Source organism: Mustela nigripes, chromosome 1 (genome assembly GCF_022355385.1).
Source record: "Mustela nigripes isolate SB6536 chromosome 1, MUSNIG.SB6536, whole genome shotgun sequence".
Classification (NCBI taxonomy): domain Eukaryota; kingdom Metazoa; phylum Chordata; class Mammalia; order Carnivora; family Mustelidae; genus Mustela; species Mustela nigripes.
Window position 1 is genome coordinate 146,960,375 of NC_081557.1, and position 19,246 is coordinate 146,979,620.

General features: G+C 37.0%; 1 protein-coding gene and 1 long non-coding RNA gene across 2 annotated transcripts in view; both read left to right on the forward strand.

The window, feature by feature from the left end:
• The window catches only part of LOC132013875 (uncharacterized), a 422,962-nt gene that overhangs the window by 205,758 nt on the left and 197,958 nt on the right, over positions 1–19,246 (forward strand). The window lies entirely within an intron of this gene.
• The window catches only part of DCHS2 (dachsous cadherin-related 2), a 258,187-nt gene that overhangs the window by 161,004 nt on the left and 77,937 nt on the right, over positions 1–19,246 (forward strand). Inside the window, exons 5-10 of the mRNA XM_059394233.1 lie at positions 1,291–2,307; positions 5,095–5,282; positions 6,624–6,723; positions 10,696–10,853; positions 12,874–13,717; positions 15,795–16,034. Coding sequence (XP_059250216.1) covers positions 1,291–2,307; positions 5,095–5,282; positions 6,624–6,723; positions 10,696–10,853; positions 12,874–13,717; positions 15,795–16,034 — 2,547 coding nt within the window. The remainder of the gene's footprint in view (positions 1–1,290; positions 2,308–5,094; positions 5,283–6,623; positions 6,724–10,695; positions 10,854–12,873; positions 13,718–15,794; positions 16,035–19,246) is intronic.

A 19,246-nucleotide genomic window follows, 5' to 3' on the forward strand; every position in this document is an offset into this window, starting at 1 on the left:
GTTTAAAATAGAGAATGATTATAATGTAGAAAGTATACATCTATAACCTACTCCTCCAAACACACAAATGTGCATACACACACATTTAAAAAATTTTTAAATCTTCTTTTTTTTAAAGATTTTACTTATTTACTTGAGACAGAGAGAGAAACAGAGAGAATGAGCAGGGCATGGGAAAGAGGGAGAGGAAGAAGCAGAGACTCCCCACAGAGCAGGGAACCTGACGTGGGACTCGATCTCAGGACCCTGGGATCATGACCTGAGCCGAAGACAGATACTTAATTGACTGAGCCACTCAGGCACCCCACACTTTAAAAATTTTTTGTGAAAAGGGGAGAAGGGTGGGGGGGTGGGTAAGTCTGGTGGTGGGTATTAAGGAGGGCACATATTGCATGGAGCACTGGATGAGGTGCATAAACAATGAATTTTGGAATGCTACAAAAAAAGAAAATTAATTATATTTGTCATTTTAAAACTTTCCTTTACCGTCCACTTTATTTATATATTGAGGACAGTTTTCCAAGTAACTGGACATCATTCTGTTTCATTAAAAAAAAAAAGTTTGCATAGTATTTTGACTTAGATATAAAGATATTTTCTTGAAACATTTTCCATTTGCTATTAATTTGAATGATTTATACCCATTTTTTTGTAGTCCAAATAATACTCAAGCAAATATTCATATACGATTTATGAGGGTTTCTCAGCAGGGTAGATTCCTAGAAATGAATTATTTGTCCAAAGATCTTGTTCTGCTCTCAGTCCACTTCTTCTCTGTCCTCTTTTCCTTCTCTTAAACTTTGTGGGGGGTATTTGCCATTCGTAGGTAGATATCATTGAGAAGCACCAAGCATAACCTTAACTCGGCTTCCCCAAATATGTAAAACAGGCATCCAAATTATTTTCTGAATATCTTTCCCTTTTACTTAATGCAGAATGATTGAAAGGAAGAAAGTGAAACCTGTGCCTTGCTCCTTGTCCATTGGGCATTACCTTTGTCTGCTAATACATCTTGACCATGGTGTCCACCTTTCGTAGATTTTGGAGTGCTGAGGAGGTTATGTCATTGCATTGTGTTTTCCATGGATGTAGTATATATCTGGAGTATATATGTATATATATACACAAATATATATATATATATATATATATATATATATATATATATGCACATATTAATGCTTTTAAGTTTTCAGTGTTTCCAGTAGGTGCATTCCAGTAAGTGTATAAGGTGATCACTTTTTCTTTCTGTTTTGTTTTTTTCTTTTCCTTCCCACTCTTTTTTTTTAGATTCCTCAGAGCCAATTTTTTACAGAATCTCCTCTGGTGATCTGGACAGAAAGTTCTCTATTCACCCATGGCTGGGTGTCATTCGAACCCAGAAGCCTCTGGATCATGAAACACAGCCTGTGGTTGTGCTGACAGTGCAGGCTCAGATTGGCAGCTCCCCGGCCTACAGCAGTACAGAGGTCAACATAACTGTAATTGATGTCAATGACAACCACCCGGTATTTCCCAAAGCCTCTGATGCCGTTAAAATACCTCGGACCACATTGCCCGGCACAGCCTTGTACCTCGCCCGTGCACAAGACAAAGACAGTGGGCAGAACGGATTCATCAGATACACGATTGCAAGCCAGACTCCAAGCATCTTTGCCATCGACGCTGGGCTGGGGGCGGTGTACCTCAATGAGAGTCTGCGAAGTCCAGTGCCCCAGAAGTGCACGCTCGCTCTGCTGGCCCAGGACCTGGGCATCCCTCCTCGGGCATCCCTGCTAGTGCTGACAGTCGTGATTGAGGAACAGGAGCAAAGCCCATCCTTGACGTTCGAAAACTTGGTCTACCAAGTGGAAGTCAGCGAGTCTCTCTCACTGATGACCCAGATCCTGCAAATACAGGCTTTCCCGCTTGGCCCACAGTGCACAATGTCGCGCCTCTGGTACGCTCTGGAGCCCAGCACGGACTCCTCTGTGTTCGGCGTCCGCCCTGACACAGGTTGGATTTATTTGCGGCGACAGCTTGACTATGAATCCGCACAGACATATAATTTTAGAGTGTTTGCCTGGATCCCGGAGGACAGATTGTCGCAAAATGTGAGCACTTCAGTAATTGTTCATGTCCTGGATGAGAATGACAATTCCCCTACCTTCTTGCATGATGTGTTGTTTTTGAAAGTCGAGGAGAGTCCTGTTCCCCAAGGGGTAATAGGCAAAATTACAGCAATTGACAGAGACTCGGGAAAGAATGGACAGCTGTCATATTTCCTTTTGTCTGATGGAAAATTCTTCAAGATGAATCCTAAAACAGGTAGCATTTTGTAGCTTCCACTTACTCCTTTAAAGTCGAAATGAACTAAACTCAAGTCTTTTCGTGATAACATTACAAACATGCGGTTTAAAATTAGTTTCTAGTAGATACCTTATTCAATTAAAGAATTGTGATTTTAAAATGGAAGACAAAATTGAATAGAATTTTACCTGTAATGGTTCACACTTCTCTTGCCTCACACTGGCATATTGCCAATATACGGTTCTTATTCTCAATTAGAGCTACAATCAGAATTGGACTGGAGAAATCCCTGTGCAGAGTCTGATTATCCCCCTGACCATTCTACTTTACTTATAGATGTTTTTTTTTTTTAAAAAAAACCCAAATAATGTTTTATAAACTATAAATGTCATCAATGTAAAGCTAGAAAAAAATCTATTAGTTATAATTGCAAAATTACTCTATTGATGTCTTTCTCCATTCTCATTCTGATAAGGCAACCATAGTGAAAACGGCAAATATTTCCACTGAATTTTTTCTCCAAGTCTTCATTATGAGTTTAAATATTAAAATTATATTGCATTTTAAAATTTATAGTGCAGAAATTTACAAGGATTTTAATTCTGCAACCACCTCCAAATGAAATATGTTCATACAGCAACTGTATAGCTGAAGAAACTTGAGACTCAGAGAGTTCAAAGAACATAACCTGGGGCTCAAAGAGAGCCCCAGGTTATGGAGCTGGAAGGAAATAAGAGGAGGCCATCTGTAGAATGTGATTGGTACCCCCTGCCCCATAGTGGGACAGAATTTGAATCCAGTACTGATGAACTTCAAGCCTTTTTTCTCATAAAGGGCCTGCTGTGCGAATTAGAACAGGTGCCCCCTCCTCCAGCAGATGGAGCTTTACACCAGAGTACGTGACTGGCCAGGAAGGCTGCGAAGTGTTCAGCTCCCATTCACTCCCAGGCTGGGAAGCCCTCTGCAGGGCACAAACTGCATAGCAGTGCAGGATGATTTGTTTTCTTGTGCTTTCCAGATGCTAGGTAGTTTTGTAGGTCTTCTATTTCCACTTGGGACTTAAAAAAAAAAAAGTTAAAGTATACAGTTCGTTTCCCCCATGATTTTCTGTCTCCTACAATTAGTACAGTGCCCAGCCTCAGAAGACCAGGTGTCCTTTCCTAGAATTGTCATATGGCACGAAGCAAGTAGCTGAACCTCAGAGCTCAGTTTCCTTACCGTGAATAGAAGAGATAATTCTTGACATGCTCCCTGTTTTTCTCTGAGGGGGAAAGAGTTAAAGTCTGTGAAGGGGCTTGCAAGACTACATTCTCACAAACGATTCCCATTCTCCAGGGCTGGGTACAGGGTGACCACACAGGGGTCGAGGGCACTCTTCAGAGCATGGCAGTCCTGCCTGTCTTCCACATTTCTACATCCTGATGCTCAGCAGTTGGCATGGTGTCTGGGACTAGCTCTCCTGGAAGCCTACGGCGGCGTCCCCCATGCCCAGGTCCAGGCTGAGCGTTGAAGTCTTTTCTTCGCTGACTTTCTAACTGTGGCTTGCCAATCAGAGTTGGTTCATCAGGTAAAAATCTGCTTGCTATTCAGGGTTTAGGGTTTTCAGAGGAGAAGTACAGTTTGGAGCTTTAAAAATGCAGTTGTTGGATATGTGATTTTTGTTGCAGATCACACTTCTCATAAACATTTATATAAATGTAGTTTTTAAGTAGATGGACATAGTAAATATAGCACATTTCACCTCAACAATTTAGCAATTTACCCAAATATGAATTTTCTTTCTTTGGCTTCTGATTTCACTCTTTGTTTTGTTCTACACACTTGTCATTTCATTTGGATGAAGAGGGCAAAACCAATCTTAGAAATGGTAATGTTAGCTGGAAGTTACTTCATATTGACTTTCTCACAAATAGATATTTCCATAAATAGTGAGGGAAGTAATGGCTGGTGGCACTCTGCAGCAGGAGCTAGGCTGTCTAGAGAGACCGTGTGGCCTCCAGTGGTCCTTGGCATCAGGTAGAGGCAGCTATGATTTTATGGCTGAGTCTCCATGGCTGAACCATGATGGAAGTTTCTAGAAAACAGTGAGGAAAAACATGGAAAATAAGGCTTGCAAAACATTGAGTTACTATCCATGGTAATGCAATGGATAGTGGGAAGTCACTATCTATTGCAACACATAGGTTTTGCGACATAACAAAGAACTATTTCCATAAAAACTAAACCATTGCCTGTAGAATGAATTTGATTTTCAGGAAGGTATTTTGGCATTATTTTAAAGTAATGATAACAACTGTCACATTTGTAATAATGCACAGCTTACAAAAAACTTTAAAATTTAGAATTGTATTTGTTTCCGATAGCCCTAGGAGGTATGCTAGGGAGGTGTCCTTCCATGTCTAAGGTAGAGAAATTGGGACCCAAACCCTGAACTTTCAATATCAGAGCTGAAGTGCTTTCCATTATTCTGTGTGGCAATATGAAGAGGGATTTGCTATAATTTTAAATCTTCTAAATTATTACTAAGTTCCCATGAAGTATTTTATCATTTACTTTTATAAATTCATTTTTTAGTTCAGATGGTGGATGGCAGACAGCTTGAAATACAAAGAATGACAAATTGGAGATGGCATTTTCAGGAGAAACTTCAGAAAATTTAACAGTAGAGCCAAATTGCCAATGTACATCAACTTAGAAATGATGTATTTACTCTGAGTTTTATGCCTGGTTTTCCTTTTTGTGAGTGAGCTGGGATGGGGTCATTCTAGTACCTAGTGACAGCCTCTTGTTCTCTCTGCTCCCTAGGTGAATTTATTAGTTGGGTGGCATTGGATCACGAGTTTCAGGTGCACCACCAGGTGACTGTCCTAGTGACTGATCATGGCTCCCCGCCACGGAACACCACCACGGTGGTTTATGTCTCAGTGACTGATATCAACGATAACAGGCCATATTTCCCACAGTGTCTCCCTGGAGAGGAGCTGCACGTCAAGGTTTGTGGAGTGAAGTAGTCTTGCAGTGATTTTGTAATAATCCTAGTCGTTTGTTTGGAGCACCATCTTGTGGTAAAAAGTGTGAATTTATCAAATCAGTCTCGGTGTGGCAATGCATAAGTCTCCAGAAGATCTAAAAATTGTGTACATGTCAAAAAAAAAAAAAAAAAAAAAAAGAAGAAGAAAGAAAGAAGAAGACCCCTAAGTAAAGAATAAAATAAAATGGTTATATGTGCAATTTGGGATCACACATCCAGTTGTATGATAATGTGGTTTTTCCTTTGTACGGAAACATAATGGTGCCCCACTATCAGTAATGCTCAGACGTGGATTGTTTTCCCACTAATTTGCATGCATCTCTTGGTGCCAGAGCTCCTTATAGGGAACTGGTACACGCCTCTAAGCTGGTGAGTTAAATATAGGGGAACATCTGTAGCTCTCAAATAGAAATATGTGCAACCAGAGACTATAAAATTTGGTCTTTGGTAGCGCCTGCCGAAATTTCTAATTATATTTATATGATTTCCTCTTTTTCATTTCCATGTTTTCTATGTTTTATAGTATACAAAATAAATTAGAATATTTGTTCATGTACATAATTAATAAACATATCTTGGAGGTATTTATACTTTTTTAATGAGTGGGTTATATGTGTATAACCCAGCTGTTGTTTAACAGCTGTTGCTCCAACTGAACTGGACATTCAAATTGTGCTCAGATATGCATATTGAACAACACAAAAAAGGACTGAAACAGTTCATAACTTTAAACTATCTTCCAAAGCTGTATTTAAAGAAAATCCTACCAAGGCATTTTTAGAGTATCATTTTGATTTTCACTTACATCATTAAAACATCCCATGGTAGGGTAGCAGGACTCTATACTTGGGAATTCAACTCCCCATGTACATTTCAATATTCCATGAAAGTTCCTGTTAACTACTGAGGTATGTTACCTGTATCAGGTGTGTTTCCTGAAATACAGGCTTATATTTATCTTTAGCATATTTTTGACCTTTTAAAACATGAGAAGATGCTAGAAATTCTTAAAATATATCCAAAATCTATGATTAGTCAATTTGATTTTTTCTCAAGATTAGTTCAAATGCTGCAGATAATTTGTTCAAATTGAATTTGTCCAAATTTGTTCAGATTTATAGTATTGTTTCTTTTCATGGATTTGCATTTTTATAACTTTTATATGACAGACATTTGGGTTACAGGTGGGTCTTAACACAGTTTTTAAAAGTGCTTAAGTAGCAATGTGTTCTTTCACTTAAAGGTTCGTATTTCTTTCTAAAATTTCACTGACCAATTTTTAAGACATTTGTTTTAATGACAGGTTCTTGAAGGTCAGCCAGTAAATATGTTGGTTACAACTGTGTTTGCAAAGGATTTCGACGAAGGAAACAATGCAGAAGTTGTATATTCAGTATCTTCAGGTAAAAGTCGCCCTTCTTAAAGGATTAGGAGGTTTTAAAATTTCTTCTTTTGTCTACCAACTCTCTACTATCTTCTGGGAAAATGATTAATGTTGAGAATAACACCAGGTACAAACAAAGTACATTTGTGATTATCTAGAATCACCTTATTTTTAAAAAATGTAAAAGTTTAGTGTAAAATCATAGTAGTTTTTCTGTGTCCTAAATAGAAACCAACCAACCATACACATTAAATGGATAATGTTCAATAATCTGAAATAAAATCAACCTTTATTGAAAGTAAAGTAGTAGTGAATCAAAATTGGTATTAAGTATAAAGAAATATGATAATGAATGCCAAACATCTATGGATCTCTATGAAGACTAAATATTCTTTTTTAAAAAAGATTTTATTTATTTATTTGAGAGAGAGAGAGAGAAGGAGTGAGAGGGCATGAGTTGGGGGGAAGGCAGAGGGAGAGGGAGAAGCAGACTTCGCACTGAGCAGGCAGCCCGACATGGGACTGCATCCCAGGACCCTGAGATCATGACCTGAACTGAAGGCAGAGGATTAACCCACTGAGCCACCCAAGTGTCCAAGAAGACTTAATATTCTTAAGGTCAGAGTAAATCATACTTAGAAAATGTGACAGTACATGTATCTGTATGTATGTTGGAACTTCATTGAGAAAGGCTCATGTTTATGTTTTTCTTTTAGAATGCACAGGCCTCATATTTGTTCTGGTGATTAGCGTTAGTTGGCATCATATTTTACACCAGTTTTAAATATATTTTTTGCTTTTTCATGTTTGTCATGAAATGTGACATGTTATTTCTTGTTACTAATGCTTTCTCTTTTTCTCAAGAAAGAAAAAAATTCTTTTTTAAAATCACTAACATTTTATTTATTTTTTAAAGGATTTATTTATTTATTTGACAGAGAGAGTTGTTGTGGGGGGAGGCAGAGGGAGAGCAGAGAGAAAGAATCTCAAGCAGACTCTCTGCCAACCGCCAAACCTGACAGAGGGCGGGATCTCAGGACCCAGAGATCATGACCTGAGCTGAAACCAATAGTCTGTCACTCAACAGACTGAACTACACAGGAACCCCCCATAAAAATCACTAGCATTTAAAAACTGAAGCAGATTTTCAAAAATCTCACTCACCATAACAGAGAAAAACCATAGGGTGTTGGGGCGGATTTACTGTGAAGTAATGAAGTTTAAGTTTCGGGTCCCTTCACTTGAGGAGCTCCTTTGGGATTGGAGTAATGGGCAGTAGACAATTTGTATTTGTAACATTGTCGTATTTTTCTTAAAAGAGAGTCCTTCACATTATCAGGACCAAATCAGGACCATCCTGTTAAGAGCATAAGGAAGAGCATTTCAAAAAAAAGACATTCAAGACCTTTATGTAGGAAATTACAAATTATTCATGAAAGACCTTAAAGAAGAAAGATATAAAAAGGCCTATAATGTTCATGCTTGGGAAAGTACAAGATCTGAAAGGCAACATATTCAGTGATAATGAGCCTGCACACACACACATACACATGCAAACACACACAGAAATTAATATATTGAGACATAATCCTGAAGGAATTTCCTAGAAGAAAATAAAACCAGGCTATATATTATTCACAGATATATGGACTAGAAAGATAAACCACCACTTTAGAAAAGAGGCTAGTTACAGGGAAGCAGGAGGGGAATGAGATTTGGGGGTAGACCCAGTTCCTCTGCTGTACTTATACTATGTTATTTATTTAAAACTTTTGAAGACATTCTGGGAATTGAGTAATTTGGAAATGTTTTCATGGTTGTTAATCATCTATTTCCAAATATTTGAAATATTGACTTTTTCAAAATTAGCTTTGAAAATGATACTTGAGGTGTAGCAATATAAAAAAGCAATGGTAAAAAATAAAAATAATAATGGTGTATATTATGTTAGTCATACCTTTGCTTTTACTTCATCCAATTGCTAAATAGAAGCAACTACAAAATAAAAGAAAAAATAGAAAGGTAAAAATAAATATAATGTAGGATGCCTGGTTGACTCAGACAGTTAAGCTTCAGACTCTTAATTTCAGTTCAGGTCATGATCTCAGAGTGGTGAGATTGAGCCCCACCCAAGTTTAGTGCTGTGTGTGGAGTCTGGGATTCTCTCTCTGCCCCAACCCTCACCACTTGTGCTCTAAAAACAGAGAGAGAGAAGAGAAAATAAATAAAAATAAATATAATGCAAAAAAATACATGTATAACACTTATGAAAATTCCAGTAGGGGTGCCTGGGTGGCTCAGTTCGTTAAGCATCTGCCTTCAGCTCAGGTCATGATCCTAAGGTCTTGGGATCATGCCCCACATGGGGCTATCTGCTCAGTCGGGAGTCTGCTTCTCCCTCTGCCTCTGCCTCTCGCTCCACTCTCTCTCTCTCTCTCTCAAATAAGTAAGTAAATAAATCCTTAAAAAAAATAAATAAAAATAAAAAAATTTCATATAGTATTCATGTAAGAATAAATAAATGGCTCAAAGTGTAGAAATCACAACTAATAGATTTACATAATTTCTTGCTCTATCCTCTAACTTTCTTAAGGGCAGGAGTTCTTTTTTATTTGTCTTTATATTTCCTATGACTGGTAAAGTGTCTGTTCTGTGATAATGACTCATCAAAATGGAACAAAAGAATGAAAGAGAGCCACTAACTGACTCCAGTCTTTGTCAAGAGTTTTTTGGGTTGTTTGAAGTGTTTAAATTGTATTAAAGAATATAAATATGTTATTTAACAAAAAACCCATATAATCAATTTGATTAGAAGTACCAGTATGGAGACCCCTGAGCGGCTCAGTTGGTTAATCATCTGCCTTCGGCTCAGGTCATGATCCCAGTGTCCTGGGATGGAGCCCCACCTCGGGCTCCCTTGCTCGTGGGGAAGCCTGCTTCTCCCTCTCGTCCTGTCTGCCGCTTCCCATGGTTGTGTTCACTCACTTCTCCATCAAAAAAATAAATAGAATCTTTAAAAAAAAAAATAGAGGTACCAGTATGAACTTATGACATTTGTTAGTATGTGCACTGAAAAAGGCCAGAAACAATGACTGGCCTGGAAACACCCACTTAGGTTCAGGATATTACCTCCCAATACCATGTTCCACCAGAAGGAACCAGGAGTCCTTGAAGAAATGGCTGACTCCAGGTCTTGGACAGGAAATCTTTACAAGATGAGTCTGTGCAATTTTGTTATACCAGATATAAGGGGCTTACTAAAGACTTCTAGGATCATATTAGAAAAGTTCAGGAATCAACTTTAAAAGAATCCTGAAGTTCAAATATGGGACAATTTGAACATAGAGAAGAAAAATAATGGCAATAGGTTGAAACTCTGCAAATGTGTTTAAATTCACGCTTAATGATTCTTAAAACAGAGGTAAGCAAACCTTTAATTATCATAGTTGGAGCCCAGGAGGAGGATGGTAGAGAACCACTCCATTATTTTGAACATTGTTAAATAAAAGCTTGGCATCAAGTATTTATCCTGACTTTCCTATAATGAACTGTTCTCTAGGATCATCAATAAGTAGAGATTCATGTTGAAATATATCCAGAAGAAATGATAGGGTTTCGGGGATTTGCTTCCAAGGAGGATGGTAAAGGGGAATATGGTAAAGGGGAAGGTTGGTCATGAGTTGATAATTATTGAAGCCAGATGACAGGCACAGTCATCTCAATGCAATCTCAATATAAGGTCAATGTCATCTTTGTGCAGAGCTCAGTATATCATCCTGTCTACTTTTACATATGTTTGAAAATTTCCATAGTAAACCAGTCAAAAATCAATTATGTTTCCTGTCTATATTTTAGGATTATTTTATGTTCGTACACTCTGAGAGCCTAAAACAAACAAATCTTCAAAATTATCACAGATGTATGTAGATTCGTTAATTCTTTCTGCATTGTCAGTTAACATCAATTTCTTAATCTGTGTGTGTGTGTATAGAAGACAGTTCTGATCACTTCAAGATTGATGCCAACAGTGGTGAAATAAGAACAACCACTATCCTTTCATATACCTATAGACCTTCCTACAGGATGACCGTAACTGCCAGTGACCAGGGACAGCCTCCTCTTCAAGGCCAGGCCGTCATTAATATCCAGGTAATGTTCTGAAAAAATGCTCAACATCACTCATCGGAGAAATACAAATCAAAACCACAGTGAGATACCACCTCACACCAGTCAGAATGGCTAAAATCAACATGTCTGGAAACGATAGATGCTGGCGGGAAATCAGAGAAGGGGGAACCCTCGTGCACTGGAAAATGGTATGGAGGTTCCTCAAAAGGTTAAAAATAGAGCTACCCTATGACCCAGGAATCGTACTACTGGGTATTTACCCTAAAGATACAAATGTAGTGATCCAAAGGGCCATGTGCACCCGAATGTTTATAGCAGCAATGTCCACAATAGCCCAACTATGGAAAGAGCCTAGATATCCATCAGCAGATGAATGGATAAAGAAGATGTGGTATACACACACACAGACACAAACACATACACATACACACACTGAAATGTTACTCATTTGGTGAAATCTTACCATTTACATCAACGTAGCTGAAACTGGAGGGGTAATTATGCTGAGCAAAATAAGTCAGTCAGAGAAAGACAATTGTCATATGGTTTCACTCATATGTGGAATATAAGAAACAGTGCAGAGGATCATAGGGGAAGGGAGGGAAAACTGAATGGGAAAAAATCAGAGAGGGAGACAAACAATGAGAGACTGGTTCTTAACTGTAGGAAACAAACTGAGGGTTGTTGGAGGAGAGGTGGGGGGGGTGTGGGGTAACTGGGTGGTGGGCATTAAGGAGGGCGCAGGATGTGAAGAGCACTCGGTGTTATATGCAACTGTCAAATGACTGAATTCTACATCTGAGACTAATGATGTATTGTATGTTTGCTAATTGAATTAAAAAATATCCAGGTAATGTTCCATCATCAACATATAGTGTGAAAAGATGTTCAGAAGGTTTTTGTTAGCTTTTTATGTAAATGTGTACAATGAAGATAGCTTAAATACATGAATGCCAATTTTAGAGAACATTTCAATTTCAATTTAAACTAATTAAATTTTATTTTTATTATTAAATATTATATTATATATTAATTTTATTATTAAATTTAAATTTAATTTAATTTAGAGAACATTGCAGATTTATTTGTCTTTTTATTATCACTTGAGAAATGATTAGATCCCAGTAACTTTTAATTTTAACTTTGTATAGTTCCTGACAAGATTATTTTACTTTTATCACTACATAGACATTTATGTTGCTTTGCTTATGAAGAACAAAAAAGTGTATTGTCTTTTACTTTTTCCTAATCACAAGGACCTGGTAAATTTGTGGGAGAAACTTGTATGTAAACAAGGGTCAATAATATACCATGTAGTTCTCTGTCATTATTTTTAAATTTAGAGAAGTCACTTGAGAACCATATTTAAAGGCTTTGCTTTAATCATAATGAGCAAACAACTTGTGGGAAGTCTTCATTGTAGGAGAAATTCACAATCACCAGTCAAAAATGAGATGATTGTGCATAGCTAGATTTCTTTGTTCATGCACATGATAATCACTAATATTAATACAGATATGTATAATAATCAAAAATATATATTCCTAAGAATTCTGTTTACAAATTATATTCTTTACTGATTGAGGATGTGTGGGTTAGGAGAAAATTCTATATCGTAATATTTCCACATCTCTGGTTTCAGATAAACAAAGATACATGATACATAAATGTGTCATTATGGATATATTGGTGTCTAGGATTTAGAGTAATTCGAGGAACTATCCATCCCACATTCTCATTGAAGAATCACAAAGCTACAGTTCAGTTTAACTATAGCATGGTCTCACCAAACCCCATTTCACTCATTAGAACAAATAGGGAGGTAGAAAGTTCTGTATTTTCTTATCTCCTAGATGTTATGAAATTTTCAATCTTCAGAGATATACTGGAATTATACAATAGAAAAAGACATTTTCTCACCAATTAACATATGTGTATCATACAAATGGAAGGAATTAGCTTCAAAGCAATGTCATCACGTCTATTGGTTCAACTCTTAAAAAGGACCCAAATCAACAACTCCTTTTCCTTCTTATTTCAGGTGATACCACTATCTCAAGGGAGAGCTCTAATTTCTCAGAATATTAGACACTTAGTTTTACCCGAAAACTTAAAGCCTGCAAAAATAATGAGTTTGTTCAAGTCACCTGATCACCTTCAACAACATCATAATGGAAAGATACATTTCAGCATTGCTGAGGATGACAAGGATGGTCACTTCGAAATTGACAGCTCAACAGGAGACTTGTTCCTTTCTAAAAAACTTGATTATGAAATGACATCTCATTACCTTTTCAGGGTGGTTACTCAAGACAATAGCAAAAGCCCTCCCCTGAATAGCACAGTCTTCCTGAATATTGATGTGGAGGATCAGAACGACCATTCCCCATCTTTCCAAGGAGAGCTCATTGTGATAAGTGTCGAAGAGAATGTCCCTGTAGGAACTCTGGTGCATGTCTTCAATGCCAAAGATGGGGATGGCAGCTTTTTGAACAGTAGAATTCAATACTTCATTGAATGCCACCACCCTGAGATGAGTCTCTTTCTCATCCACCCCTCATTCGGCACATTAGTCACTGCATCCCCCCTTGACAGAGAGAGGGTTCCAGCTGTCACCCTGACGGTCACTGCATCAGACCAGGCTGTGAACGTGACAGACCGGCGATTGCAATCCCTGATGGCAAAGGTCATGATTTTGGATGTAAATGACCACAGCCCCACTTTTATGTCTTTCCCCATTGCCCACATCAAAGAGGATGCCACGGTGGGCTCCTTGGTGCACCACATAAGTGCTCAAGATCCAGATGAAGGAAGGAATGGAAGAGTAACATACAGCATCCTCTCAGGAAATGAAAACATGGCGTTTACGCTGGACGAGTCATCAGGTACTGTCTCTCATTGTCAGTTAAAGTCTCTGATCACTGGCTCACATTTGTCTGCTTCATTTTCCTCTGTTAAAATGACAGTTCTTGAGGTATATAAGCTTTAAGGAAATGTAACTTGCTTTACTGTTTAGCTCATGTAAATGAAAGGCCCAGGGGTTGTACTCAGACAGCCGCCTGTAACTGACCTATTTGTTAATATTGATGATGCTTTGTTGCCAGCTTACATTTCATGGGATGAATATATACTAGCAAACTTCACTGCTCTGCACTGTAGATCTTCACAGGGTAGGAGATTGTACCAAAGTGAATCAAGGCACAGCATGTGTAATCATCAGCATTATCCAAAGACTTTAGAACGGAAACTTATCTTTGAGATCATACAAATATCCATTTGTTAGTAGTTGGAAATACTGTATTTTTAAATGGTTGGATTGATATGGGCATGAGTACCTTTACTTCCCACATCAGCCATAACATTTTATTTTTGGCAGAAACAATTATTCACAGTCCACTTTGCAGAAATGTCACTCACTGTCACTTCACTTGCTTTGCTATCACCATGTTGCCTGATAACGTCTACTAAAAGTTTTATGCATTTTGATGGAAGGCTACATGAATGCAGTGTCATTCTTATGAAATTGGTAAAGAACACCCTCACCCTGATTTTCAGGAGATATAGAAGTCATTTTGCATGAGTCTTAGAAAAAACATCTCAGATGTGTACCATTTGGCCCAACTGTTCATTAAGAACATTATTTGGAATGGGGCTGAATGTATAGGATTTGGAAATCATGATTCTAGGCTGGCTATATATGGTTGGAAAATTTCATCAAAATATTTATTAAATCCTGTACATATGGTTCCATTCTGAGGCATGCATGACCACCAGCTAAAAGCCCAACTGACAGAGAGATAGTCCAGACCCAGCTGCTGATTTCTGTGAGAGCTGGGGTCTCCAAGGACCTGTTTCAACAATACTTAAAATGTTTTCCAACATGGCTAAGGAAAGTCTATTTCAGATTGTTAAAGTAAATGGATAAAATTAGAATTGTGCCTCAGTAATATAGTTATCATGACTCTGAACTGTACTGGCTGTTTCAGTTGAGATATTTTTCAAAGACATAAATGATATGGCCGAATGCATTCAGAGGAGACAGGCTATTTTTCTTTGTGAATCTCACATTTCTTAAAACACAGTGAGTTTTGCACCAACTTTGGCTCTGAAGTGCAGAGGGATCAGTACTGATTGAAAAACTACTTTATAAAATCTAAATCTGCAAGCTTCTTTAATTATTTCAAGGTAAGTTCTCATAGGATGAGTATATGCTAGAGAAGCAAACAGCAGTCTTCAAAGGAAAAAAATGTGATGATTGGAATCATGTGAGAGCTACATATGTGTAATACTTTAACTATAATACTGTTTAGATGGGTTATATGCTTAAATGGCAGTAGGATGGAGACATATTCTGTTTGTGAAGTTTATTTCCTGAGTTAGTCTTCCTATTTTTTGTTAGGAAAAAAAAAGATAGTTGACTGAGACAGTATAAAGAAACTATAACTCTTTAAGGAATGTACCCATACTCTCCTTTTTGCAAATGACATGAAGTGTCATTGGACATGGAAGCACTTACTGTTACAACCTAGATTTTTGGTTTGTATGCTTTTCTTTTGCTTTTTAAGTAGGCTCCATGCCCAGTATGGGGCTTGAGCTCAGGACCCCGAGATCAGGAGTTGCATGCTCTACCGACTGAGCCACCCAGGTGTCGCTATGCTGGATTTTTTTTAAATGAAAGTAAAAAAATAATTTAGATGTAATCATCTCTGTAGGTAAAGGTATATGATAATTTCTGAATTCTCATTCATCTTTATAATTTAAACCAGAATGACCCTTTTGACTGAAAGTTACCTTTTTATTCTTGAAAATATATAAACTTCATGTTGGTTTCATAAAATTTATTCTTTAGCAAAGAAAGCTTCAGGACAGTTAGCAGGTTAAGTAAGTTAGACAAAGGGAGAGTAAGCACAACTTCTCTAGAAAATGTTTATTATATATTGTTCTTTTTCTCTTTCAAATCAGGTTTACTAACAACCACCTGTCCTTTGGATTATGAAATAAAGCCTCAGCACATTCTGACCCTTCTGGCCCTTGATGATGGCACACCAGCACTTTCTTCATCCCAGACTTTGACGATCACTGTTCTTGATGTGAATGATGAGGCACCCATGTTTCAGCAGAACCTATATGAAGCTTCAGTTAAAGAAAACCAAAATCCAGGGCAGTTTGTCATAAGGGTTGAAGCTATGGACAAAGATTCAGGTAATTTAAAAATAGGGAAACTTGATAATTAATGCTAAAAACAAAAATTCACATACTTGAAATTAGTTATGGCCCAGGAAAATGAAGACAAGTGCTAGTTTTTTCAAACTTCTAATACCTCTATAATTACTGTACACATAAAAATACATACACATGTAAAGGTAATGTGTTCTTTTTTTTATCTATTTGTTTATTTCAGAGACAGAAAGAGAGAGTGTGTATAGTTGGGGGGGAGGGGCAGAGGTAGAGGAGGAGAGGGAGAATCTCAAGCGGACTCTTCATTGAGCGCAGAGTCCAATGCCTCAACCAACCAACTTAGCCACCCAGGCACCCCTTGATAATGTGTGCTTTTATATGGCATTTGTTTCTATTGATTTATATTATTATTTATAGTAGAGAGCTACATACCAAATTAACATTTTTGTTTGATCTTGATAATAAACTGCAGTATAGACAAGGTATCACATTTTTTTTTTCCAGAATGTAATGGTTAGATATACCACATATAAAGAGGTAAATGGATGGATCTGTGTTTCCTGTCTATACAGCACAATGGAAGAGAGAGGATGCTGGCATCAGATTGCCTGGGTGTGAATCCTGGAACTATCCTTTACTTGTGTAACTTTGAGCAAGTAGTTAATTCTCTCTCTTCCTCTGTTTGCTTATCTGAAAAATGGGAATAATGATAGGTCCTAATTTCTAGTTATATTAAGAGAATGAATGAATTATTATGTGTAAAGAGCTACTCAGCACAATAAATGGTCAATAAAGGTCAACTTCTGTCATTACTATTATTATTCTTATTAAAGTCAGCCACCAAGTCCAGACAAATAACTTTAAAGTGAATAATCACTATAGCTGGGAATTTGTACATGTCTTAGAGTTCCTTTTCAATATCACTGTGACTTTTTTGGTATTTAAGATTCAGTAACTTTAATAATAATATTGTTTGTATTTTAAACAAATTAATTCTGAAAATTACCATATTTGCCATTTAGAGCATATGTCCATTTTCCCATCTGAGTTAATACAAATAGTTCAATAAGACATTTTTTTTTTTTAACCTCATGTATATAATTCTTTTTTGGTATGGGCTTCAGGTATACATTATAATCTGACATCTGTATACCCTACAAAGTGGTTACCCCCCAAATCTAGTCACCATCTGTCACTCTACATTTGACCTTGTTTTCCTCTTTCACACATCCCCCTTCCCCTATTCTCTGTGTCTATGAGTTTCTCTTTGTTTTGCTTTTGTTGGTTTGTTTTATTTTGATTTTGGATTCCATATATGACTGAATCATATGGTATCTGTCTTTCTTCTCCTGACTTACTTCACTTAGCACAGGCACAAGGTCTATCCATGTTGTTGCAAATGGCAAGATTTCATTCTTTCTTATGGCTGAGTAATATTCCACTTCACATTCTACATCTTTATCCCTTCGTCCACTGATGGACATTTAGGTTGTGTACATATCTTGATTATTGTAAATAATGCTGCAGTGAACATAGGGGCATGTATGTCTTTTTGAATTAGTATTTTCATTATCTTTGGATAAATACCCAAGAGTAATATAGCTAGATCTTCTGATAGTCCTGTTTTTAAGTTTTTTAAGTTTTTGAGGAACCTCCATACTGTTTTCCATGGTGACTGCACCAGTTAGAGTTCTCACCAACAGTGCATGACGGTTTTCTTCTTTCCACATTCTCTTCAACACTTGTTATTCTTTGTCTTTTTGATAATAGCCATTCTAGGGGATGTGAGGTGACATATCATTGGGGTTTTGGTTTAGATTTCCCTACTTATTAGTGATGTTGAACATCTTTTCATGTGCCTGTTAGCATCTGTATGTTTTCTTTGGAAAAATGTTTATTTAGATTCTCCGCCTTTTAAAAAAAATCAAGTTGTTTTTTGTTGTTGAGTGGTATGAGATTTTTTTTTAAGGTTTATTTATTTATTTATTTATTTTTGAGAGAGAGAGAGAGCACAAGCAGGGGGAAACTGAGGGAGAGAGAGAGAATCTTGAGCAGACTCTTTGCTGAGCAGGGAGCCTGACACAGGGCTCGATTTCATGACCCTGAGAACCCGGACCTGAGCCAAAACCAAGAGTCAGGAACTTATCAGACTGTGTCACCAAGGCACCCTTTATGAGTTCTTTATATATCTTTGATATTAACCTCTAGCAAATAACATAATTTGCAAATATCTTCTCCTATTCGGGAGGGTTTTTCTTTAATGACGGTTTCCTTGGATATGTAGAAGCTTTTTAGTTTGATATATTCCCATTTGTTTATTTTTGCTTTTGTTTCCCTTGACTTTGGAGTCTGATTCGCAAAAGCATCACTAGGACCAATGTCACAAAGCTTACCACCTGTGTTTACTTCTAGGAATGTTATAGTTTCAGGTTTTACATTCAAATACTTAATTCCTTTTGTGCTGATTTTTATGTATGCTGTAAGATATGTTCAGTTTCATTCTTTTGCATGCTACTGATCATTTTTCTCCATGCCATTTATTGAAGAAACTATTCCTAGCTTCTTTTTCATTAATTAATTGTCCATATATGTGCAGGTTTATTTTGGGGCTCTCAATTCTGTTCCATTGATCTGTGCATCTGTTTTTATCCTGGTACCATGCTGTTTTGATAACTAGAGCTTTGTAGTATAGTTTGAAGTCAAGGGGCATAATACCTTCAGTTTCGTTCTTTCTCAAGATGGCTTTAGCTATTTGGGATCTTTTATGATTCCATATGAACTTTAGAATTATTTGTTCTAGTTCTATGAAATTTGCCTTTGGACTTTTGATAGGGATAGCACAGAATCTGTGGATTTCTTTGGCTAGTAATAGACATATTAACAGTATTAATTCTTCCAACCCATGAATAAGTCAATCTTTTAAAATTCACATTCGTGTATAGCAAGTAGCATTACATTGTATAGCAAGTAGCATTACATAATCACAAGAATTGTAATAGATGTGTACATGGAAATAATAGTATTAGCAGTAAATCTTCTTCCTAAGTTGTTCATATAAGGGGTGATAGATTTCCTTGAGTTTTTATTCTACATTATATACCATTTTAGATGCTTTGCCCTTTTGGAAAACATCATCTTCTAATGAAATGCATTTTACTACAAAAATTTTCTTTTCAAAGACTAACCTAATTTTCTCTCTTTTGGCCAGAATGGGGCAGTATGATCACAAAATTTTT